Source organism: Rhinoderma darwinii, chromosome 2, assembly GCF_050947455.1.
Source record: "Rhinoderma darwinii isolate aRhiDar2 chromosome 2, aRhiDar2.hap1, whole genome shotgun sequence".
Lineage (NCBI taxonomy): Eukaryota > Metazoa > Chordata > Amphibia > Anura > Rhinodermatidae > Rhinoderma > Rhinoderma darwinii.
In genome coordinates, this window is record NC_134688.1 from 16,523,441 (window position 1) to 16,548,803 (window position 25,363).

Sequence of the window (25,363 nt, forward strand, 5' to 3'; positions counted from 1 at the left end):
CTGTGTTGTGCATAATAATGTGAAACAGTGCATTTTGAGTTTTTTACTTCTAAAAATATCTGGCATCATTAGGAGATTTGTTCAATAAAATTTGCATTATACTCCAAAGGTTGATGGCTTGAAGATTATACAGACTGTCATTTGCATCGACTATTTAGGAAAATCAGCGAAAAATAACATTTGCATAATAATTTGGAATGCGGTGTATTGAAGCCTGAAGTATAATAGAAAGTTGTAGGTCCTATACTCATTGGAGAGGCGGTTGCACATAAACAGTCACTCTCCATTGAAATAAATAGGACCCACCATGTGCTCTCAGTCCTTCCTTTCATATTATAAGAATCACAGATCGCACAGCATGACTTTTACTTTTAGCTGACGTTGCTCTTTAAATCTGACTCAAATTGGCAAATTACAAAATGGAAAACAGAAGTCGTGGAAAAAACAAAAATCAACAACGTCTATTGGAGTCAAAATACACATATTGAGGGCATAATTATCGAAAGTGAGGCCAAGTCTGTTCCTACAAGACCACAATAATTGAACTGAATATGAGCTGTATTAGGGATTGTGGGCGTAGAAAATATAATATGACATTTATGACTCATTGTGCTTTACTGTCATCAAATTAAGCATCATTAGTTAGTAATTAAGGAGCAAAGAACACGCATCAATGAGACCCCGCAGAGTCCAAATCCCAGTCCTAAATACGTTCACAGCCGCAGAATGCAGATCAGTCCCGATGCACCCACGGAAATGACGTGCCAGAATATCTGGAGAATACCTATGAGCAGGGTAACTATCATTTCGGTAAATAAAAGAGGTACTCCGACCATTAACATTCATAAAATATCCATAGGATATGTCCTAAATGATAGGTAGGTTTCCTACCTGTGAGTTTCCCTCCTATCCCTTCTGTGGGGCTCCCATGATCCCTCTTGTGCTAAGAAAAACGACTGGTGGCGGGCACTAAATAAAAGTGAAGTCGAAGAGAGCAGACCGGGCATGTGTACTACTCTCTCCATTATAGACTATGGGAGTTACAGGAAAAGCCGATCCGGCATGCTCAACTGTCTCTGTATCGGCCATAGACAACAATGGAGAGAGCAACATGTACACCCAGCCAGCTCTCTTTTTCTCCTCCCTTACCCGGCCGCCGTCTGCTTTGCTTGGCACAATATTCTCCCGATAGATGGAGGTCAGAGGTACTGCATAAATGTCAATGGTCAGAACTACCTTTAGGAATAAAAAAAATTTAAGACACAAATTTCAACTATTAACCTTTATCAAATAAAAATAACCTTTTTGTATGTCAAAGATCCATGTGATATTACATTGATGAAGTGTAATTTAGGACCACCACTGATTTCGAGAATAAAAGGGCTCTATAGAGAGCTCAAACCCCTTTGGCACTGGCACTACATTCTACGGAAACAGTGAACAAGTTGTCATCGGACACACCCACAAGAACATAGCTGAGCTCCTATAATCCAGTGGAAAAGTACGTTTTCCCTACATCAAATTACTGTACTAGTGCCTGGTGTAAAGTGGACAAAAATTTCTGGAGCAAGCTCCATGTAGACATTCAGATCAGATTTCAGCTCGGAAGCCTGAAGAATTGTGACTGCAGCTCTACAGTATATCAGGCTTTAACTCAGAATTAGTATAAGATAAGTAATGTAATAGATTTACACAACGACTCCACCAGCAGAAAAAGGAACGCAGCTCTGGAATATAATACAGGATGTAACTCAGGATCAGTACAGGATAAGTAATGTAATGTATGTACACAGTGACTCCACCAGCAGAATAGTGAGTGCAGCTCTGGGGTATAATACAGGATGTAACTCAGGATCAGTACAGGATAAGTAATGTCATGTATGTACACAGTGACTCCACCAGCAGAATAGTGAGTGCAGCTCTGAGGTACAATACAGGATGTAACTCAGGATCAGTACAGGATAAGTAATGTAATGTATGTACACAGTGACTCCACCAGCAGAATAGTGAGTGCAGCTCTGAGGTACAATACGGGATGTAGCTCAGGATCAGTACAGGATAAGTAATGTAATGTATGTACACAGTGACTCCACCAGCAGAATAGTGAGTGCAGCTCTGAGGTACAATACGGGATGTAGCTCAGGATCAGTACAGGATAAGTAATGTAATGTATGTACACAGTGACTCCACCAGCAGAATAGTGAGTGCAGCTCTGGAGTATAATACAGGATGTAACTCAGGATCAGTACAGGATAAGTAATGTAATGTATGTACACAGGGACTCCACCAGCAGAATAGTGAGTGCAGCTCTGGAGTATAATACAGGATGTAACTCAGGATCAGTACAGGATAAGTAATGTAATGTATGTACACAGGGACTCCACCAGCAGAATAGTCAGTGCAGCTCTGGAGTGGGTGGAGTAGGACGTGTGGAGAGAGCTGCTGAGACTACCGTGCAGGCCTTGGATCCAGGGACTTTCCTTATCCTATCTGCCCAGGCCTCATACCATCTGCCTGGGCTTGGAAAGTACCCTGAGGGGGGTTCCATCCTAGGATGGAGCCTCAGACCTCTACCTCCCGGAGCATGCCAGCGGGGGGTAGAGGGTCATCCCAGCTGGCTGGGAATATGCAAACAGTCGCGGGGGTGAGGAGATCATCTCGGGGCAAGGCTGTCCTGGCTCCCCCTGACGCTGGAACCCTGGATAAGGGTATGGAGACGCGGTCCGGCAGGGTGATCGAGGTGTTGTCATCTGGAGAAGGACCAGCGCCGTCCGGACATTTGGATGACGGTCGTGTGGAGGAATGGGGACAGCTGAGGACCGGAGAGACGGTGGAGAACTTCAGCTCCCGTCTGGCTATGCGGTTGGAGGAGTATCGGGACCTCAGGAAGTCGCTGCAACGGCTCCGTGCGGACTTGGCGGTCGCCAGAGGAAGAGCTGCAAAAGCCTCAGGAGGTAAGAGGTCCCGATACCTTTTAAATGTGAAATCCTTGTTGGAGGAAATAAAAGAAGTGGAAGAGAGACGTGAGGAGATTTTGGCAGGCGGAGGGGTGTTTGGTGAAAAATTAAAAAATGAAGAGAGGTTTGCCGAGATGGCAGAACCTATAAAAATAGAAAGTGTGGAGGAAGACAGCAGAGCCCCAGACACAACAAAGGAAATTGTGGGGGAGAAAATGGAGCATGAGAATGCAAAGTCCAGAGAAGGCTCAGATTCTGATGCACCCAGGAGCAGTGAGGAGGAGGAGGGTGGACTCACAGCTGGGAGAAATCAGGAGAGTTTTGATACTGACAGTGAGCGGCCTCCAGGATTACTTACACAGATCCGTAATGTGGAGTCGCCGGTATCCTTCCAGGGATTTTGTTTCGGTGCGGAGTTACCCGCAGAGGAGGAAAAGCAAAAGAAAAAAAAATTTAAGAAGAAAAAAAAGACAAAGGAAAAAAAATCTGCTGAAGGTTCATTTAAAATGGTGTATACAGCAAGATCCTTCCTGTGCTCTGAGCCTGATGCAAGTCAAGATCAGGGCGCAGGTCCCGCAAGACCCCCAGCTCAAGCCTCTGCAGTGGGGCTGGAGCGGGAATGCGGGGAGAGTGTTACGGGTCCGGCATTAGAACACGTGGTGGTCAAAATGGCGCCGGACGCCAACCCCTGCAAAGGGGGCGGTACTGGTGGCCTGGTGACGCCAGGGGGTGTGTCCCCGTGTCCGGTTAATGGCGAGCCCGGGAAACTGGTCTCTGATGCGAGTCAGCGGTCTGGAGAACGGGTAAACCAGAAACCGGATGTGGTGTCTGAAAGCCGGAAGTCTGTCGGTGTCGCAGTAAAGCCGTCAGACGTTCCGGACAAGGGCGGTCACAGAGGGGGCTCCGGCTCTGTTGGCCACTCCTCTGTGGGAGGGGGGAGTGGTCCGGCGCCGGAGGCGGCTCCAGTGACATCAGTGGCTCCTTCGTCCGCATCACTGAAAAGTGGTGTAGGCGAGAAGGGGGCTGCTGGCGTCGGGGGCGGCGGTGGCCCCTTTCCCAAAAATGTTCCGCACATAGAAAAGATGAAGGTTAATGAGGCGGAGGGCACAGCGGGGACACCGCTTATAACATCTGGTGGCGTCCCTGCAAAGGTGCCTGATGATGCGGAGACTGAAGCAGTGTCTACCCACACAAAATGTACAGGAAAAATACATAACATAGGACCAGGCCTGGCCAGAAGGATGACTGCAGGGGGACCTGGTGGGTTAAATAAAAAAGTTGCGGCTGTGGATGTGGGAACTGCTGGGGGTATGCAGGTGTCTGTAAATAAAGTTGCTGGAGTGTCTGCTGGTAATGGGGTGTTGAGTGCTGTGTCTGTAGGTGGTGAGGTGGTGGGTGGTGGGGATGGGGTATCAACCAGGGGCAATGGGCCTGGCGCTCCTCTTGCTGTGACATCCGGCAGGTCTTATGCTGGTGTGGCAGCGGGGGGACAGCGGGCCCACCCATCTTCATCCTCAAGGTCCGGGGACGGTAACTTGCAACAACGTCTCTTGGACGCTTTAAGAGAGGGAAAGCAAACCCTAACCATAGGGGGAGTGCAGAAGGACCTGTCTTTCTGGATAGACAGATATGGTCTAAATGCCTTCCGAGAGCAACGAGGAGATCAGTGGTCGCTCCCAACAGCCGGGCAGGCTGTAGCCAGGAGGAATGTGGTCCGTCTCCGGTGGCGTGGCAATGATGCGTGCCCTCCCAGAAAGAGGGTGGTGGAGCTGCTGCTGGGGATGGGCTTCAAGGCGAGTGACATCTTTGCCTTGATACATCCTCATGGCTCGGTCGAGTTTGACATCAGCTTTGTTCACCTAGGGGGCCTTGAGGTCTTCTGGGGGAACTACGAGCTGATGAAGGACGAGCCTGGCTGGCGAGACTTTGCTGCACAAGCAATTTCTCGCCAAAGTGGTCCCAAGAGAGTGACCGTTCTTACCCGTAATGAGTCACTCTCTTGTATTGATATCATGACCTGGTTGGGAAGGTACGGAGAGGTAGTAGAGATGCCACGGAAGAACATGGATGAGTTTGGCATCTGGTCAGGGGCCTGGACGTTCATGGTTAAACTAAAGCGTCTGGGACAGACGGTGTCCCACATACCATCGTCTGCTTTCCTGGGAAGAGATCGGATCCTTGTCTTCTACCAGGGGCAGCCGAAGTTGTGTCACCGGTGTGGCGACCCCTCACATTTGAGTGCAGGCTGCAAGGTGCAGAAGTGTGCTCATTGTGGGGGGATTGGTCATCTAGCCGCATCGTGTGACCGGATTCGCTGCAACCTGTGTGGTGACTTAGGTCACCCGTTCAGTCGGTGTCCTCGCTCTGTTGTCAATGCTTGTTCCAAACCTGCAGAGGATGAGAGGAGGGAGGCCTCCGTGGGTGAGGGTGCGGGCAGGGACGATGGGGCACAGGGGCAAGGGAAGAATGCAAAGAAGGGTCCCCCTTCTCGCCAGAGAAGGGCGGAGAAGCGAAGGAAGGAGAGGATTCAGAGGGCGCTCCAGGAAACTGGGACGACCTCTGATTCGGATCTGGATGACCCCCCTGAAGCTGATGCCCCTGGGGAGGCCGAATTGAACGAGGAGATGAGGAGGATCCAAAGGGAGCAGAGGGCTGAGGACTCTCAGTCCTCCCACTATGAAAGTGTGGGAGAGGAAGAGAGGACTCAGCCTACAGCAAAAGGGACACCGGGCAAAACCCAAAGGCCAAATACATCTGGCCCCGCCCTGGCCCAGGAAGGTAAATCCTGTACCCCCCTGGTGCGCTCTACTGATCGATACCATGCTCTTGTGGACGTTCCAGCCTCCCATACTAAGAGGGAGGGCATGGTAGGGCACCCCAGAGTCGTTGAGCCTCCCCTGCTGCAGGGGCCGTTGCCCCCAGAGGGGGAGGTTGACCCGGAACTTGGGGATGAAGATGGGAATAGGGTGGTGAGTATGGACTCCTCAGTTTGCAAGAAGCGAGGCAAAGAAGGGGGGTCCTCATCAGATAGAGGGGGGGGGTGGGAAGAAGAAAGCCGTCTAACTCAAACATCCATGATGGCGGCTCCCACTCCGTTGACGCTGGCATCAATTAACGTTGTCAGCATTAAGTCAGATAGGGCGAGATTTGCAGCCTTTGATTTTCTTGGCCGAGTTGAAGCCGACATTTTGTTTTTGCAGGAGACCAGGCTGTCACTTTTGGCAGACGTCGTTAAATCTAGGAGGGAGTGGCGACGCGGGCCCTCCTACTGGTCTCTTGCGGCTGAGCCCTATAGCGGAGTGGCGGTCCTTTTCACCGCACCGGTAACATGCCGACGGATGATTGAGTTAGAAATGGGGAGGTGCTTGATCTTAGATGTCCTCATGAGGGGACAGGAATTAAGACTATTCAATATATACGGACCCCAGAGCAAATGGGACCGTAAAAGTCTCTTCATGAGGATTAAGCCTTTCCTTTTTACAGGTCGACAAGTTATCTTTGGAGGGGACTTCAATACTGTCGTGAGGCCCCGAGATAGAGGAGGTTCCGGAGATAAAAAATTGACCTATGATAGTGTAGCATTAAAAAATATAGTTAGCGATGCTCGCCTGGTGGATATCCACATCAGGCATACCCCAGGCCACTCGGGTTTCACCTATCATAGAGGTAGTTGTAGGTCTAGGATAGACAGGTTTTTTTTGAAGGAGGAAGCCATCTCTTCACCAGTGTCCGTTGTTGAGGTGGAGTTCTCCGATCACTGTATGATTATTTTCTCTTTGAACATTGCAGAGTCCCTCCAGATGGGAAGAGGTATATGGAGGCTGAATTCTACTCTCTTGGAAGAAGCGGAGATAAGACAGGACTTTGAGGATTTTCTTCAGAGCCAGGTACCTTTGTTGGATCTCAGTGGTACTAAGTCTGAGTGGTGGGAGTTGTTTAAAGTCCGGGTGGCAGGATTTTTCCGCAGGCTCTCGAGCCTCAGGTCCATGAGTAGGTACCGCCTATATCAGGAACTGAGGAGGAAACTCGAACATCTGGTCTCAACCGGGGGTAGTGGGGAGGAGATCTCCGTGGTGAAAGCTTTGCTCAGGAGGTGTCAGTATGATAGGCACACATCTTTAGTTCTTGAGAGGGATTTCGGGAGGTACCGCTCGCCCGACCCCTACAGGAACTGTAAGATGTCAGTGAGTCGTAAGGTTGTGACAGGACTGATTGATAGTACAGGATCTCTGAAGAGATCCAAATCAGGGATCTTGGAGGTCGTCAGATCCTTCTACTCGCACCTCTTGGGGAAGCAAGATCCAAACCGAGACGAGATGTCGGCTTTCCTGGCTGAAACCATCCCTGAGCCAGGGGTAGACCCCTCTCTCGGTGTTTTGATAGACTCGATCAAGGAAGAGGAAGTGGGATTGGCGATTGATGGGCTTGCCCTCAAAAAATCGCCAGGGCCGGATGGCTTAACATCCGAGTTTTATAAGACTTTTAAAGGAACCCTAGTTCCCCTCTTGACTGAGGTGTTTAATGAGTGCCTTTCCTCGGGTACTTTGCCAATGTCAATGAGGAGGTCGGCCTTGATCGTTTTATCGAAGGGTAAAGACTCGACCCGTATTGAGAATTGGCGTCCCATAGCGCTGCTCAATACGGACAGAAAGGTTCTCGCAAAGGTGCTGTTTAATCGGCTGGTGAAGTTTGCATCCCGGCTCCTTTCGCCGGTCCAGCATTGCTCTGTTCCAGGCCGCAGCACATTTAGTGCTGTCCTCAGTGTCAGAGAGGCAGTGGAGCAGGGAAATTCTGGTCGGTGGGAGGGGTACATCCTGTCCTTGGACCAGGCCAAGGCTTTTGACCGGGTGGACCACGAGTACCTCTGGTCGGTCCTTCTGAGGTACGGCCTACCGGGGGGGTTTGTCAATTGGCTACAGACCTTATACACTGGGGCTGAGACTTTTGCGCTGGTGAACGGTTGGGTTGGAACCCCCTTTGAGGTTGGGTCTGGTGTCCGCCAGGGTTGTCCCTTGAGCCCTTTGCTATATGCGTTCGCAATTGATCCTTTTCTTAAAAGGATCGATCGTGGGCCATTGGCGGGAGTCGGGGCCGGCCTGGAGGGGCCGGAGGCCACTCAGAGGGTGGTTGCGTACGCAGACGACGTCTCCATTTTTGTCTCCTCGAGAGGGGAGGCAGAGTGGGTGATGTCGGAAGTGGAGCGTTACTCATTGGCATCTGGGTCCAAGATCAACCGGGATAAGTGCAAAAGTCTCTGGCTGGGAGGAGGAGATCCTGGTTTTGATCTCCCGGACACCCTTCCAGAGCCTCAGGGGTCTGCTAAGATCTTAGGAGTCGAATTTGGCCCGGGTGATTACCCCAAGAAGAACTGGGAGGATAGGCTGAATCTAGTTGCCCAGAAGGTCGACCAATGGAAGGGTTGGTCCTTAACCCTGAGGGAAAGGGTTCACTTGGCCAAGGCCTACCTGGTGCCCATGTTGCTTTACCTGGGCAGTGTGTGCATCTTGCCAGAACCTCTCTGGACTCGGGTCTATAGCCTGTTCTTCCAGCTGTTATGGGGGAACAGGCTCAACCTAATCAAGAGGGAGGTTACTTACCTACCAAGGACACTAGGCGGGTTAGGTATGGTTAACCCGGTGGTGTTCCTAGTGAACACCTTTGTTAAGATCAACCTGGCAAACCTCTGGCAAGAGAGGGCTCCTTGGTGGATATCCTCCTGCAGGGGGTGGTTTCGGCCTTTCTTCCAGGAATGGGAGAGAGGAGGGCAAGTGAAAGACCTGCGTACACCTCACGGACATCTCCCGGCTTATGCCACCCTGGCGCTGAAGATTGTTCGCCGGTGGGGTCTGGAGGTGTGGGAGATCAGGACCATGTCGAGAAAATTTCTTGACAGGAGGGTCCTGATGACCCACTTCCAGAAGCCCCTGGCGCTCAAAGACTGCCCAAGTAGTGACCTCGGGGTGGGATTAAAACTTTTAAATTCAGCGAGGATTCCCCAGAAGTTTTGGGATCTGGCTTGGCGTTGCTTCCATGGGAGACTGTATGTGAGGGACAATCTAAAGTGCAGAAGCTCTGATGATCGGGATTGCCCCCGGGAGGAGTGTGGCGGAGTGCTGGAAAGCATGGAGCATTTCCTGCTTCATTGCCCTTTCAATACAGAGGTATACAAAAGGGTGGGAGCCTCCATTGGTTGGCCAGGCCTAACCAGCCTCTCCTATGCTGGGTGGGCCTATGGAGTGTTCGGAGACCTCGGTGGTAGGGACCATTGCACCTTGTTTCTAGTCAGTATAGTGGTCAGGCACTTTATGTGGAATGCACGATGTCTAGTTTCTACCCAGAAGAAAATCCTCCTAGTGGATGAGGTTGTTAGCAATATCATGGGTGACCTGGTGAAGGTGCATTCTTTGGAGGTTGGCAGATTGGGAGCATCCAAAGCCTCTCGTCTTTGGAGGGGCTTTTCCTTTTGGGTGCCTTAATGTGTCTGCCTTCATGAGGGAGGGGGAGTCGTCACCGGTGCTCAACTGGAGGTGGGGGTCTGCGTTCCGCTGAGGCACCAATAAAAAATATAGCGATAGGACTCGGAATAAGGGAAAGGTGAGGGTCAGCATAGGGTCAGCTTTCAATAGGGTCAAGAAAGGGTTAGTAATAGGGTAAGGAGATAGGGCAAGCGATAGGGAGGGTGCAGCGGTGGACGTGGTACCTTGGCCTCTGGGGGGGAGCTGGGGGGGGCTTTCCCTTCTCTCTATCTGGTGATGGGCTAGGTAAGCACTGGAAGATTTTTGTTTTGTTTAGGATTGAAATGGCAGGAAAAAGGTTTACAAGCGACCGAACTTGGTGCTTTCGGGTACGGTGTATTTTGTATATGGTTTGGTATTTGGACAGGTTGGTGACGTGTATTGTATTGTATCATAATGTAGAAATGTTGTTAGAATAGGGATAGACTTAAGGGGGTTAATAGATAGGTTGGGAGGGGGTCGGGGGGGGGGGGGGGGGGGGTTTGCCTGACCCAGCCCCGGACTATGCGGACATGGGAGGACATGGGGCGGGGGGCTGGGCTGGGGTGTTGGGTGTGGTGGTGGGGGCCAGCATCTGGACTATGCGGACGTGAGAGGACATGAGGCGAGATGCTGGCTGGGGTGGTGGAGTTTAGGTAAGAAGGGTAATGTTAGGGAAAGTCAGGATGTGTATAGTGTGATTAAAAAATATATATATATAAAAAAAAAAAAAAAAAAAATTGGGATTAGTATTATTATATTTTGGATTGTTTTTGTTATTATTATTATTTTATTTGTTATTATTATTATTATTTTATTTGTTATTATGTTGTTTGATTATTATCATCATTATTATGTTGTTTCTTTAGGCCCTTGGTTGACGCGGGTCGGGGGATTTTCTGTTAGTACTTTGGATTACGTTTATATGATGTTTGTATATATTCTAGTTATTGTTTAGTTTCGGATGAAGTGTAGATGTAAGTATATAAGAGTGGGGTGTATGTGGCCGGGTCTGGTATCGTTTTCTCTTCTCATATACAGAGATGTATATAAGAAAATTTGTTTATAAGAATTGGGTTGTGACTTTTTGGTTATATGGAATTAGTTATGTATTTGTTTTTCAGTTTATGTTTTGTAAATTTATATAAAATAAAGAGATACAGGATGTAACTCAGGATCACTACAGGATCAGTAATGTAATGTATGTACACAGTGACTCCACCAGCAGAATAGTGAGTGCAGCTCTGAGGTACAATACGGGATGTAGCTCAGGATCAGTACAGGATCAGTAATGTAATGTATGTACACAGTGACTCCACCAGCAGAATAGTGAGTGCAGCTCTGAGGTACAATACGGGATGTAGCTCAGGATCAGTACAGGATAAGTAATGTAATGTATGTACACAGTGACTCCACCAGCAGAATAGTGAGTGCAGCTCTGGAGTATAATACAGGATGTAACTCAGGATCAGTACAGGATAAGTAATATAATGTATGTACACAGTGACTCCACCAGCAGAATAGTCAGTGCAGCTCTGGAGTGGGTGGAGTAGGACGTGTGGAGAGAGCTGCTGAGACTTCCGTGCAGGCCTTGGATCCAGGGACTTTCCTTATCCTATCTGCCCAGGCCTCATACCATCTGCCTGGGCTTGGAAAGTACACTGAGGGGGGTTCCATCCTAGGATGGAGCCTCAGACCTCTACCTCCCGGAGCATGCCAGCGGGGGGTAGAGGGTCATCCCAGCTGGCTGGGAATATGCAAACGGTCGCGGGGGTGAGGAGATCATCTCGGGGCAAGGCTGTCCTGGCTCCCCCCGTGGCTGGAACCCTGGATAAGGGTATGGAGACGCGGTCCGGCATGGTGATAGAGGTGTTGTCGTCTGGAGAAGGACCAGCACTGTCCGGACATTTGGATGACGGTCGTGTGGAGGAATGGGGACAGCTGAGGACCGGAGAGACGGTGGAGAACTTCAGCTCCCGTCTGGCTATGCGGTTGGAGGAGTATCGGGACCTCAGGAAGTCGCTGCAACGGCTCCGTGCGGACTTGGCGGCCGCCAGAGGAAGGGCTGCAAAAGCCACAGGAGGTAAGAGGTCCCGATACCGTTTAAATGTGAAATCCTTGTTGGAGGAAATAAAAGAAGTGGAAGAGAGACGTGAGGAGATTTTAGCAGGCGGAGGGGTGTTTGGAGAAAAGTTAAAAAACGAAGAGAGGTTTGCCGAGATGGCAGCACCTATAAAAATAGAAACTATGGAGGAAGACAGCAGAGCCCCAGACACAGCAAAGGAAAATGTGGTGGAGACAATGGAGCATGAAAATGTAAAGTCCAGAGAAGGCACAGATTCTGAGGCACCCAGGAGCAGTGAGGAGGAGGAGGGTGGACTCACAGCTGGGAATAATCAGGAGTGTTGTGAAACTGACAGTGAGCGGCCTCCAGGATTACTCACTCAGATCCGTAATGTGGAGTCGCCGGTATCCTTCCAGGGATTTTGTTTTGGTGCGGAGTTACCCGCAGAGGAGGAAAAGGAAAAGAAAAAAAAATTTAAGAAGAAAAAAAAGGAAAAGATATCTGATAAAGGTTCATTTAAACTTGTGTATACAGCAAGATCCTTCCTGTGCTCTGAGCCAGATGACAGTCAGGATCAGGGCGCAGGTCCCGCAAGACCCCCAGCTCAAGCCTCTGCAGTGGGGCTGGAGCGGGAATGCGGGGAGAGTGTTACGGGTCCGGCATTAGAACACGTGGTGGTCAAAATGGCGCCGGACGCCAACCCCTGCAAAGGGGGCGGTACTGGTGGCCTGGTGACGCCAGGGGGTGTGTCCCCGTGTCCGGTGAATGGCGAGCCCGGGAAACTGGTCTTTGATGCGAGTCAGGGGTCGGGAGAACGGGTAAACCAGAAACCGGATGTGGTGTCTGAAAGCCGGAAGTCTGTCGGTGTCGCAGTAAAGCCGTCATACGTTCCGGACAAGGGCGGTCACAGAGGGGGCTCCGGCTCTGTTGGCCACTCCTCTGTGGGAGGGGGGAGTGGTCCGGCGCCGGAGGCGGCTCCAGTGACGCCAGTGGCTCCTTCGTCCGCATCGCTGAAAAGTGGTGTAGGCGAGAAGGGGGCTGCTGGCGTCGGGGCCCCTTTCCCAAAAATGTTCCGCGCATAGAACAGATGGAGGTTAATGAGGCGGAGGGCACAGCGGGGACATTGCTTATAACATCTGGTGGCGTCCCTGCAAAGGTGCCTGATGATGCGGAGACTGAAGCAGTGTCTACCCACACAAAATGTACAGAAAAAATACATAACATAGAACCAGGCCTGGCCAGAAGGATGACTGCAGGGGGACCTGGTGGGTTAAATGAAAAAGTTGCAGCTGTGGATGTGGAAACTGCTGGGGGTATGCAGGTGTCTGTAAATAAAGTTGCTGGAGTGTCTGCTGGTAATGGGGTGTTGAGTGCTGTGTCTGTGGGTGGTGGGGATGGGGTATCAACCAGGGGCAATGGGCCTGGCGCTCCTCTTGCTGTGACATCCGGCAGGTCTTATGCTGGTGTGGCAGCGGGGGAACAGCGGGCCCACCCATCTTCATCCTCAAGGTCCGGGGACGGTAACTTGCAACAACGTCTCTTGGACGCTTTAAGAGAGGGAAAGCAAACCCTAACCATAGGGGGAGTGCAGAAGGACCTGTCTTTCTGGATAGACAGATATGGTCTAAATGCCTTCCGAGAGCAACGAGGAGATCAGTGGTCGCTCCCAACAGCCGGGCAGGCTGTAGCCAGGAGGAATGTGGTCCGTCTCCGGTGGCGTGGCAATGATGCGTGCCCTCCCAGAAAGAGGGTGGTGGAGCTGCTGCTGGGGATGGGCTTCAAGGCGAGTGACATCTTTGCCTTGATACATCCTCATGGCTCGGTCGAGTTTGACATCAGCTTTGTTCACCTAGGGGGCCTTGAGGTCTTCTGGGGGAACTACGAGCTGATGAAGGACGAGCCTGGCTGGCGAGACTTTGCTGCACAAGCAATTTCTCGCCAAAGTGGTCCCAAGAGAGTGACCGTTCTTACCCGTAACGAGTCACTCTCTTGTATTGATATCATGACCTGGTTGGGAAGGTACGGAGAGGTAGTAGAGATGCCACGGAAGAACATGGATGAGTTTGGCATCTGGTCAGGGGCCTGGACGTTCATGGTTAAACTAAAGCGTCTGGGACAGACGGTGTCCCACATACCATCGTCTGCTTTCCTGGGAAGAGATCGGATCCTTGTCTTCTACCAGGGGCAGCCGAAGTTGTGTCACCGGTGTGGCGACCCCTCACATTTGAGTGCAGGCTGCAAGGTGCAGAAGTGTGCTCATTGTGGGGGGATTGGTCATCTAGCCGCATCGTGTGACCGTATTCGCTGCAACCTGTGTGGTGACTTAGGTCACCCGTTCAGTCGGTGTCCTCGCTCTGTTGTCAATGCCTGTTCCAAACCTGCGGAGGATGAAAGGAGGGAGGCCTCCGTGGGTGAGGGTGTGGGCAGGGACGATGGGGCACAGGGGCAAGGGAAGAATGCAAAGAAGGGTCCCCCTTCTCGCCAGAGAAGGGCGGAGAAGCGAAGGAAGGAGAGGATTTGGAGGGCGCTCCAGGAAACTGGGACGACCTCTGATTCGGATCTGGATGCCCCCCCTGAAGCTGATGCCCCTGGGGAGGCCGAATTGAACGGGGAGATGAGGAGGATCCAAAGGGAGCAGAGGGCTGAGGACTCTCAGTCCTCCCACTATGAAAGTGTGGGAGAGGAAGAGAGGACTCAGCCTACAGCAAAAGGGACACCGGGCAAAACCCAAGGGCCAAATACATCTGGCCCCGCCCTGGCCCAGGAAGGTAAATCCTGTACCCCCTGGTGCGCTCTACTGATCGATACCATGCTCTCGTGGACATTCCAGCCTCTCATACTAAGAGGGAGGGCATGGTAGGGCACCCTAGAGTCGTTGAGCCTCCCCTGCTGCAGGGGCCGTTGCCCCCAGAGGGGGAGGTTGACCCGGAACTTGGGGATGAAGATGGGAATAGGGTGGTGAGTATGGACTCCTCAGTTTGCAAGAAGCGAGGCAAAGAAGGGGGGTCCTCATCAGATAGAGGGGGGAGTGGGAAGAAGAAAGCCGTCTAACTCAAACATCCATGATGGCGGCACCCACTCCGTTGACGCTGGTATCAATTAACGTTGCCAGCATTAAGTCAGATAGGGCGAGATTTGCAGCCTTTGATTTTCTTGGCCGAGTTGAAGCCGACATTTTGTTTTTGCAGGAGACCAGGCTGTCACTTTTGGCAGACGTCGTTAAATCTAGGAGGGAGTGGCGACACGGGCCCTCCTACTGGTCTCTTGCGGCTGAGCCCTATAGCGGAGTGGCGGTCCTTTTCACCGCACCGGTAACATGCCGACGGATGATTGAGTTAGAAATGGGGAGGTGCTTGATCTTAGATGTCCTCATGAGGGGACAGGAATTAAGACTAATCAATATATACGGACCCCAGAGCAAATGGGACCGTAAAAGTCTCTTCATGAGGATTAAGCCTTTCCTTTTTTCAGGTCAACAAGTTATCTTTGGAGGGGACTTCAATACTGTCGTGAGGCCCCGAGATAGAGGAGGTTCCGGAGATAAAAAATTGACCTATGATAGTGTAGCATTAAAAAATATAGTTAGCGATGCTCGCCTGGTGGATATCCACATCAGGCATACCCCAGGCCACTCGGGTTTCACCTATCGTAGAGGTAGTTGTAGGTCTAGGATAAACAGGTTTTTTTTGAAGGAGGAAGCCATCTCTTCACCAGTGTCCGTTGTTGAGGTGGAGTTCTCCGATCACTGTATGATTATTTTCTCTTTGAACATTGCAGAGTCCCTCCAGATGGGAAGAGGTATATGGAGGCTGAATTCTACTCTCTTGGAAGAAGCGGAGATAAGACAGGCCTTTGAGGATTTTCTTCAGAGCCAGGTACCTTTGTTGGATCTCAGTGGTACTAAGTCTGAGTGGTGGGAGTTGTTTAAAGTCCGGGTGGCAGGATTTTTCCGCAGGCTCTCAAGCCTCAGGTCCATGAGTAGGTACCGCCTATATCAGGAACTGAGGGGGAAACTCGAACATCTGGACTCAACCGGGGGTAGTGGGGAGGAGATCTCCGTGGTGAAAGCTTTGCTCAGGAGGTGTCAGTATGATAGGCACACATCTTTAGTTCTTGAGAGGGATTTCGGGAAGTACCGCTCGCCCGACCCCTACAGGAACTGTAAGATGTCAGTGAGTCGTAAGGTTGTGACAGGACTGATTGATAGTACAGGATCTCTGAAGAGATCCAAATCAGGGATCTTGGAGGTCGTCAGATCCTTCTACTCGCACCTCTTGGGGAAGCAAGATCCAAACCGAGACGAGATGTCGGCTTTCCTGGCTGAAACCATCCCTGAGCCAGGGGTAGACCCCTCTCTCGGTGTTTTGATAGACTCGATCAAGGAAGAGGAAGTTGGATTGGCGATTGATGGGCTTGCCCTCAAAAAATCGCCAGGGCCGGATGGCTTAACATCCGAGTTTTATAAGACTTTTAAAGGAACCCTAGTTCCCCTCTTGACTGAGGTGTTTAATGAGTGCCTTTCCTCGGGTACTTTGCCAATGTCAATGAGGAGGTCGGCCTTGATCGTTTTATCGAAGGGTAAAGACTCGACCCGTATTGAGAATTGGCGTCCCATAGCGCTGCTCAATACGGACAGAAAGGTTCTCGCAAAGGTGCTGTTTAATCGGCTGGTGAAGTTTGCATCCCGGCTCCTTTCGCCGGTCCAGCATTGCTCTGTTCCAGGCCGCAGCACATTTAGTGCTGTCCTCAGTGTCAGAGAGGCAGTGGAGCAGGGAAATTCTGGTCGGTGGGAGGGGTACATCCTGTCCTTGGACCAGGCCAAGGCTTTTGACCGGGTGGACCACGAGTACCTCTGGTCGGTCCTTCTGAGGTACGGCCTACCGGGGGGGTTTGTCAATTGGCTACAGACCTTATACACTGGGGCTGAGACTTTTGCGCTGGTGAACGGTTGGGTTGGAACCCCCTTTGAGGTTGGGTCTGGTGTCCGCCAGGGTTGTCCCTTGAGCCCTTTGCTATATGCGTTCGCAATTGATCCTTTTCTTAAAAGGATCGATCGTGGGCCATTGGCGGGAGTCGGGGCCGGCCTGGAGGGGCCGGAGGCCACTCAGAGGGTGGTTGCGTACGCAGACGACGTCTCCATTTTTGTCTCCTCGAGAGGGGAGGCAGAGTGGGTGATGTCGGAAGTGGAGCGTTACTCATTGGCATCTGGGTCCAAGATCAACCGGGATAAGTGCAAAAGTCTCTGGCTGGGAGGAGGAGATCCTGGTTTTGATCTCCCGGACACCCTTCCAGAGCCTCAGGGGTCTGCTAAGATCTTAGGAGTCGAATTTGGCCCGGGTGATTACCCCAAGAAGAACTGGGAGGATAGGCTGAATCTAGTTGCCCAGAAGGTCAACCAATGGAAGGGTTGGTCCTTAACCCTGAGGGAAAGGGTTCACTTGGCCAAGGCCTACCTGGTGCCCATGTTGCTTTACCTGGGCAGTGTGTGCATCTTGCCAGAACCTCTCTGGACTCGGGTATATAGCCTGTTCTTCCAGCTGTTATGGGGGAACAGGCTCAACCTAATCAAGAGGGAGGTTACTTACCTACCAAGGACACTAGGCGGGTTAGGTATGGTTAACCCGGTGGTGTTCCTAGTGAACACCTTTGTTAAGATCAACCTGGCAAACCTCTGGCAAGAGAGGGCTCCTTGGTGGATATCCTCCTGCAGGGGGTGGTTTCGGCCTTTCTTCCAGGAATGGGAGAGAGGAGGGCAAGTGAAAGACCTGCGTACACCTCACGGACATCTCCCGGCTTATGCCACCCTGGCGCTGAAGATTGTTCGCCGGTGGGGTCTGGAGGTGTGGGAGATCAGGACCATGTCGAGAAAATTTCTTGACAGGAGGGTCCTGATGACCCACTTCCAGAAGCCCCTGGCGCTCAAAGACTGCCCAAGTAGTGACCTCGGGGTGGGATTAAAACTTTTAAATTCAGCGAGGATTCCCCAGAAGTTTTGGGATCTGGCTTGGCGTTGCTTCCATGGGAGACTGTATGTGAGGGGCAATCTAAAGTGCAGAAGCTCTGATGATCGGGATTGCCCCCGGGAGGAGTGCGGCGGAGTGCTGGAAAGCATGGAGCATTTCCTGCTTCATTGCCCTTTCAATACAGAGGTATACAAAAGGGTGGGAGCCTCCATTGGTTGGCCAGGCCTAACCAGCCTCTCCTATGCTGGGTGGGCCTATGGAGTGTTCGGAGACCTCGGTGGTAGGGACCATTGCACCTTGTTTCTAGTCAGTATAGTGGTCAGGCACTTTATGTGGAATGCACGATGTCTAGTTTCTACCCAGAAGAAAATCCTCCTAGTGGATGAGGTTGTTAGCAATATCATGGGTGACCTGGTGAAGGTGCATTCTTTGGAGGTTGGCAGATTGGGAGCATCCAAAGCCTCTCGTCTTTGGAGGGGCTTTTCCTTTTGGGTGCCTTAATGTGTCTGCCTTCATGAGGGAGGGGGGGGGGGGTCGTCACCGGTGCTCAACTGGAGGTGGGGGTCTGCGTTCCGCTGAGGCACCCAAAAAAAAATATAGCGATAGGGCTCGGAATAAGGGAAAGGTGAGGGTCAGCATAGGGTCAGCTTTCAATAGGGTCAAGAAAGGGCTAGTAATAGGGTAAGGAGATAGGGCAAGCGATAGGGAGGGTGCAGCGGTGGACGTGGTACCTTGGCCTCTGGGGGGGAGCTGGGGGGGGCTTTCCCTTCTCTCTATCTGGTGATGGGCTAGGTAAGCACAGGAAGATTTTTGTTTTGTTTAGGATTGAAATGGCAGGAAAAAGGTTTACAAGCGACCGAACCTGGTGCTTTCGGGTACGGTGTATTTTGTATATGGTTTGGTATTTGGACAAGTTGGTGATGTGTATTGTATTATATTGTAAAAATGTTGTTAGAATAGGGATAGACTTAAGGGGGTTAATAGATAGGCTGGGAGGGGTCGGGGGGGGGGGGGGTTTGCCTGACCCAGCCCCGGACTATGCGGACATGGGAGGACATGGGGCGGGGGGCTGGGCTGGGGTGTTGGGTGTGGTGGTGGGGGCCAGCATCTGGACTATGCGGACGTGAGAGGACATGAGGCGAGATGCTGGCTGGCGTGGTGGAGTTTAGGTAAGAAGGGTAAGGTTAGGGAAAGTCAGGATGTGTATAGTGTGATTAAAAAAAAAAAAAAAAAAAATGTAAAAAAAAAAAAGATAAAAAAAATAAATTGGGATTAGTATTATTATATTTTGGATTGTTTTTGTTATTATTATTATTATTATTATTATTTTATTTGTTATTATTATGTTGTTTGATTATTATTATCATCATTATTATGTTGTTTCTTTAGGCCCTTGGTTGACGCGGGTCGGGGGATTTTCTGTTAGTACGTTGGATTACGTTTATATGATGTTTGTGTATATTCTAGTTATTGTTTAGTTTCGGACGAAGTGTAGATGTAAGTATATAAGAGTGGGGTGTATGTGGCCGGGTCTGGTATAGTTTTCTCTTCTCATATACAGAGATGTATATAAGAAAATTTGTTTATAAGAATTGGGTTGTGACTTTTTGGTTATATGGAATTAGTTATGTATTTGTTTTTCAGTTTATGTTTTGTAAATTTATATAAAATAAAGAGATACAAGATGTAACTCAGGATCAGTACAGGATAAGTAATGTAATGTATGTACACAGTGACTCCACCAGCAGAATAGTGAGTGCAGCTCTGGGGTATAATACAGGATGTAACTCAGGATCAGTACAGGATAAGTAATGTAATGTATGTACACAGTGACTCCACCAGCAGAATAGTGAGTGCAGCTCTGGAGTATAATACAGGATGTAACTCAGGATCAGTACAGGATAAGTAATGTAATGTATGTACACAGAAACTCCACTTTACATGTAAATGTTCTTCAATAGAGTATTAAAAATGTGAGTTATACTTCATTATTTTGTTGTTACCCATTAGCCAAGGAACAGGGGAAAAATTACAAAAAAAATTTGCGCAATATGCAAGAAAGTTCCAAGGTCCTGCTAGCTAAGTTTTTTCATTCTTTATTGTTGCTGTTATGTGCTTTGTACTTCAAAATAAAGCACTAAAAGTTTTAGCTGGTGGTACCTTGGGCAGTTCTTGCATATTGGACTTCCATGGTGGATCTAGGTGCAACCCACGCCACGACCTCACATGGTGCACACAATATCTATTTGGATACATAAAGAAAAGTTGTAGTAATTTGCAGCAATTTGCCCATCTGTCATCCCATTATGTCCAATGGATGAAAAACACCTATTTCTCACCAGTGTGATTAATGTGATAATGTTAGTTGTGACATCCGTCATCTCCATTAATCACATTCGTCCTTCCATTGACCCAGGCGGGACAACAGATAAAATTTGTGGGAGACAGGAAAACGTATTAACGACATAAACGGTTGTCAGGGGCATATATAGCTCAGAATGGGTCCAACCCACCACTGTAATCTGATCCTGCAATCATAAACTCTTTCATCTGTCCCCTACTGTCTCCTACATACAGTACATTTGGTAGGTTAGCAAAAAGTAGTGGACAGAAGGAGGATCAGACTACAAAAAGTTTGTTTGTTGTCCGTTACCATGGAGATGCATAGGTCTGCATAGGAGCTGTAGACAAAACTTATCATGTGACGGAATGAATCTAGATCTATTGCAAAGTTGCTTCATTTTTCATTTGAGATACAAAGTAAAATTGTTTGCGAAGGTGGACGTATCCTTTCAATTTAATGCCCACTGTCATATTGTAAAATCTTTTAGGGGTCAGAGCTCCGTTTTTCACAGTCAGTTAAATGCTAAAACTCTGGCTGCCTGCAGCCACCACTAGAGGGAGCTCATTGCAATTGGATTTATGCAACTACTACTTAAATTAATAGAAGCTTCAAGCTCCCTCTAGTGGTGACTGCAAGAAAATTCTAGGATTGTGTATTGAGAAGCTGCAGAAGCAGCTCAGTTCTGGGCCCCTTCCACCTCGGCCCCGTAGCAATCACATGATCTGCCTCTATGGATTGTTTCGCCACTGTGCATCGTCACTACAGACAATGATCGATTCATTTTTTAACAAGACGGAACGCCATTTAAGTCAATGGGATCTGTTTTGACTGGAATGGACCCAAATAGTGAGCAGAGCCCCTATCACTTGCCCTATGTTCTTACAGCGGTGAATAGATATGTACAGTAGTTAGATCGTTAAATTCTCAAAGGATTATATAAAGTTCCTTCTATAATTAACTCATCAATTAAACAAGTTACAATAACCAGCGAATAAAAAATTAATGCAAGCAAATTAAAATAGAATATGCAAAGTAAGCAAAGAGGAAATGTATAGCGTCCCCTAGATATCCCTGAGGGAAACGGGTAATTATATCCGCCATCTCATTAACGACCTATACAATGTCACAGTGTACATGTTGTAGTGTGACAGGAAGCCGCATCGTAACCACATTGGGAAAACCATGTGTTAAAGTGACACTATCACCAAATATGATTTATACAGGTTGTTGGGTTTGGACCACATCCGATCATCCTGGTGAATAATAAAATGATTGCTGAGAGTCCAGAAGATCAGCTATAGTCGTCGGAGATGCTGTGAGCATTTGGAGGAAAAATGGAGCTACATGTTACTTAATATGGCACAAAGTACAGTAAAAAATTGTGTAGTACCGTGTTAGCCAGAGACAATATGAAATGTTAAATACTTTTGTGTCAAAAAAGACAAAAGTATAATAGGTATGATACCTTTATTGGCTAACCATAAAAGTTCTATATGCAAGCTTTCAGAGCACAGAGGCCCCTTCTTCAGGCAGTTTACAAATGAATGACTTAGAAAAAAGCACAACATTTAGATGTTACACAAAGACAATTAGTACATGAGGTGATACATCATTAAGATAAGCCGGGGCAATAAAACTGAGGTTATAGGGGTGATGACTTAGGAGTTAAGGCATCTGGAGTCAGTCTGATGGGGGACGTGACGTGTGTCCATGTAGTGGCTCACTACATGGACACACGTCACGTCCCCCATCAGACTGACTCCAGATGCCTTAACTCCTAAGTCATCACCCCTATAACCTCAGTTTTATTGCCCCGGCTTATCTTAATGATGTATCACCTCATGTACTAATTGTCTTTGTGTAACATCTAAATGTTGTGCTTTTTTCTAAGTCATTCATTTGTAAACTGCCTGAAGAAGGGGCCTCTGTGCTCTGAAAGCTTGCATATAGAACTTTTATGGTTAGCCAATAAAGGTATCATACCTATTATACTTTTGTCTTTTTTGACACAAAAGTATTTAACATTTAATATGGCACACAAATTTTCCAAAATACTTGTAGCATTCTTTTTTGATACACGAGTCCTAATATACAGTATTTGTCCTAATTTGTTAAAGTCGTAACGTGGTACAGCATGTGCTGAACATAATGCCCTTATACAGGACCTTATACTGTACATACAGAGCCTGGTCTATATTTGATCAAGAAGAGAATGTACAATGTTGTAATAATTTGTTAAAGTCGTAATGTGGTGCAGCATGTGCATAGTGTAATGTCCTTATACGTGACCTTATGCATACGGATGATCCAGAAGAGAATGTACAATATTGAAATAATGTGTTAAAGTTGTAATGTGGTGCAGCACGTGCAGAGCGTAATGCCCTTATACATGACCTTATGCATACGGATGATCCAGAAGAGAATGTACAATATTGCAATAATGTGTTAAAGTTGTAATGTGGTGCAGCATGTGCAGAGCGTAATGCCCTTATACATGACCTTATACATACGGATGATCCAGAAGAGAATGTACAATATTGCAATAATGTGTTAAAGTTGTAATGTGGTGCAGCATGTGCAGAGCGTAATTCCCTTATACATAAAGAGTCTTGTCTATATTGGATCAAGAAGAGTGTTAAAGTTGTAATGTGGTGCACAATGTGCTGAACAGAATGGCCTTATACATAACCTTATGCATACAGGTGATCAAGAAGAGAATGTACAATATTGTAGTAATAGGTTAAAGTTGTAATGTGGTGCAGCATGTGCAGAGCATAATGCCCTTTTACATGACCTTATACATACAGAGTCTTGACTATATTTAATCAAGAAGAGAATGTACAATATTGTACTAATTTGTTAAAGTTGTAATGTGGTGCAGCACGTGCATAGTGTAATGCCCTTATAAATGACCTTATGCATACAGATTCTTGTCTATATTTGGTCGCCTGTCACACAATTTTTTTCAAAGTACTTGAACCATTTGTGTATTTATACAGTCCTAATATATATGTACAGTATTGTGCTAATTTGCTAAAGTTGTAATGTGGCGCAGAATCTACAGAGGATAATGAACTTACATATGACCTAGTCATGTCTACATCATGAACGCAAGCCATGATGCTAGTCTGTACAGACCCTAATACAGCATGTAGGAGCCACAATTTATGTTCCCTCAGGTACAGTATGGGCCCTCAGCAGGCTATGGCCGCCGTTCTCTGGATAACATACAGTAGATGTGTAATACTGCCGTTTGCATGAGGCCTTAGTCTAATATAAAGGAATAGGATCCTTCATGATCAATCATTCAACTAAATAAAACTGTGAATGTACCCAAAGCATTTCTAGTAGTAAATGGATTTGGAAGGCCAGGACTATGCCCCCTGCTGGTCACAAGTAGTATTACAGCTTTTTTTTTGTTTAGAATTATTTTAAAAAAAGTTTCTCTGGTTAAATATCTAAATCCAGATCTGACTGTTAAACTACAAAAAAAAAAAAATCACTTTCTTTTAACAATTTCCTAACATAACGGCAGTAGCAAAGTCTACGTTACAATAAGAGACGTGTGTGCATTAACCTGTCTGGTGCGGAAATTGCTAATTTCCACAAGTACGCATCACATACTGTTTGCAGACACTGCAACTTTTTTGGCAGTCTGTATTCAGAGACCCATATGCCTTCTGCACACTGTAATAAAAAGTAGTCGTCAATCTGTTGACAGCGAGGGATGGGCAACCATGGGACTTTGGAATCTCTCAGCTGCCCGTGCAGTGCATTCAGATTCCCCTGATTCTGAAATTGACCGTATCGGTTATAAGAGTAATTTCGTAATATATATATAAAAGAGTCGACAACAAAGTGCGGGATACAATCAAGTAAAGAGAAGTAAAAGGGGAACGTGGCTCCGTTTCCTACCTTCTGGCTGGTATTGTGCTATAATGGTGACCGTCTGACCTGCACCTTTTAAGGCCGCCGCAGCTTGTTCATGGGAAGCACCGCGAAGATCAATTCCATGAACCTGAAGAAGAAAGGTGCACAAAATAAATTATTAATGGCGAAATTATAAATATACACTATGTCCATAAGAAAGACCCTCTTCTAAAATCTGGTGGACACTGTTGCCCTAGGATTAAATGAAACACCCCTAAGAGGGCTTAATTAGAGGCAAGGTGGGTATTCTATGTATCCTCGGAGGTATCTGATTTTTTTTTGTCACGTTTCAAGGATAAAAAAGGGCAAGACTATGCGGGACTCAGGGTCCGCCATGGCAAAATCTTAACATGTTCCCTTATTCCACATGCCACAGTACCCCCAAAACTGTGCCAGTGATATTGACCCGAAAACAGGGTCTTTCAGAATGCCTTTATAACAAAATATGGCACAGTGTCCCCAAAACTGTGCCAGACAGTGACCCATCTAACTCCCAGTAACAGTGCCCTTCTAATAGAGTCTTTCATAGTGCTTTTATAACAGTACCCACCATAGTATACAGCTGCAATGCCCCCACAATAGAGACAGCCACAGTGCCCTTAAAATAGTACCAGCCATGGTGCCGCTATAAAAGAAACAGACACAGTGACAGGGTCAGACTGGCCCACCAGAATTCCAGAAGACGCTCCAATGGGCAGTGTTGCCTATAAGGTGCACGGCTGTGCACCTTCCACAGTCCCCCCGCACTTTAAAGCCTGCACACTGTCACGGGTGGATGCAGTGTCGTTGCTAGCACTGGAGAGGGCCCCGGTGCTAGCGACAGACACATTCCATTGTATGTAAGTCCTCAGGATGCAGATACAAATGAATACTATAGGCTGCAGCCAATAAGGCGCTGAGAAGACTCCCTGCACAGGCCGGCATGATGACATCACTGCATCAACTGGGCTGCGCATGCATCCCGTCCGCAAGGCATTACCCCGATCCGTCCGTCATGGGAACGGGGCAAGGTAAGTAAAATATATATATTTTTTGGGGGGGCTATATACAAGGGTGGGATTGCTGTGTAGCACTATATAAACGGGGGGATTGCTTTGTAGCACTATACAGTATACACGGGGGGATTCCTGTATAGCACTATATATGCGGGGGGTTGCTGTTTAGCAATATATACGCAGGGGGATTGCTGTGTAGCACTATATACATAGGGGGGAGCTGTGTGTCACTAATTACAAGAGAGAGGGCTGTGTGGCACTATATACAAGGGGGGCTATGTGGCAGTATATACAAGGGGGGCTGTGTGACTATATACAAGGGGGGGCTGTGTGGCACTATATACAAGCGCGGGCTGTGTGGCAGTATATACAAGGGGGCTGTGTGGCTTTATATACAAGGGGGCTGTGTGGCACTCTATACAAGGGGGAGGGCTGTGTGGCACTATCTACAGGGACTGTGTGTGGCAGTATCTACAGGGGGCTGTGTGTGGAGATATCTAAAGGGGGAGTGTGTGGTACAATCTACAGGGGGGCTGTGTGTGGCACTATCTACAGGGGGCTGTGTGTGGCACTATCTACAGGGGGCTGTGTGTGGCACTATCTACAGGGGGCTGT

General features: G+C 48.4%; 1 protein-coding gene across 10 annotated transcripts in view; it reads right to left on the minus strand.

Annotated features, from left to right (window-relative positions):
• Positions 1-25,363, minus strand: part of DLG2 (discs large MAGUK scaffold protein 2) — a 1,355,189-nt gene that overhangs the window by 343,591 nt on the left and 986,235 nt on the right. For all 10 annotated transcript variants that reach the window (XM_075851397.1, XM_075851403.1, XM_075851399.1 and 7 more), the window contains one exon: positions 23,739-23,841. In XM_075851397.1, coding sequence (XP_075707512.1) covers positions 23,739-23,841 — 103 coding nt within the window. The remainder of the gene's footprint in view (positions 1-23,738; positions 23,842-25,363) is intronic.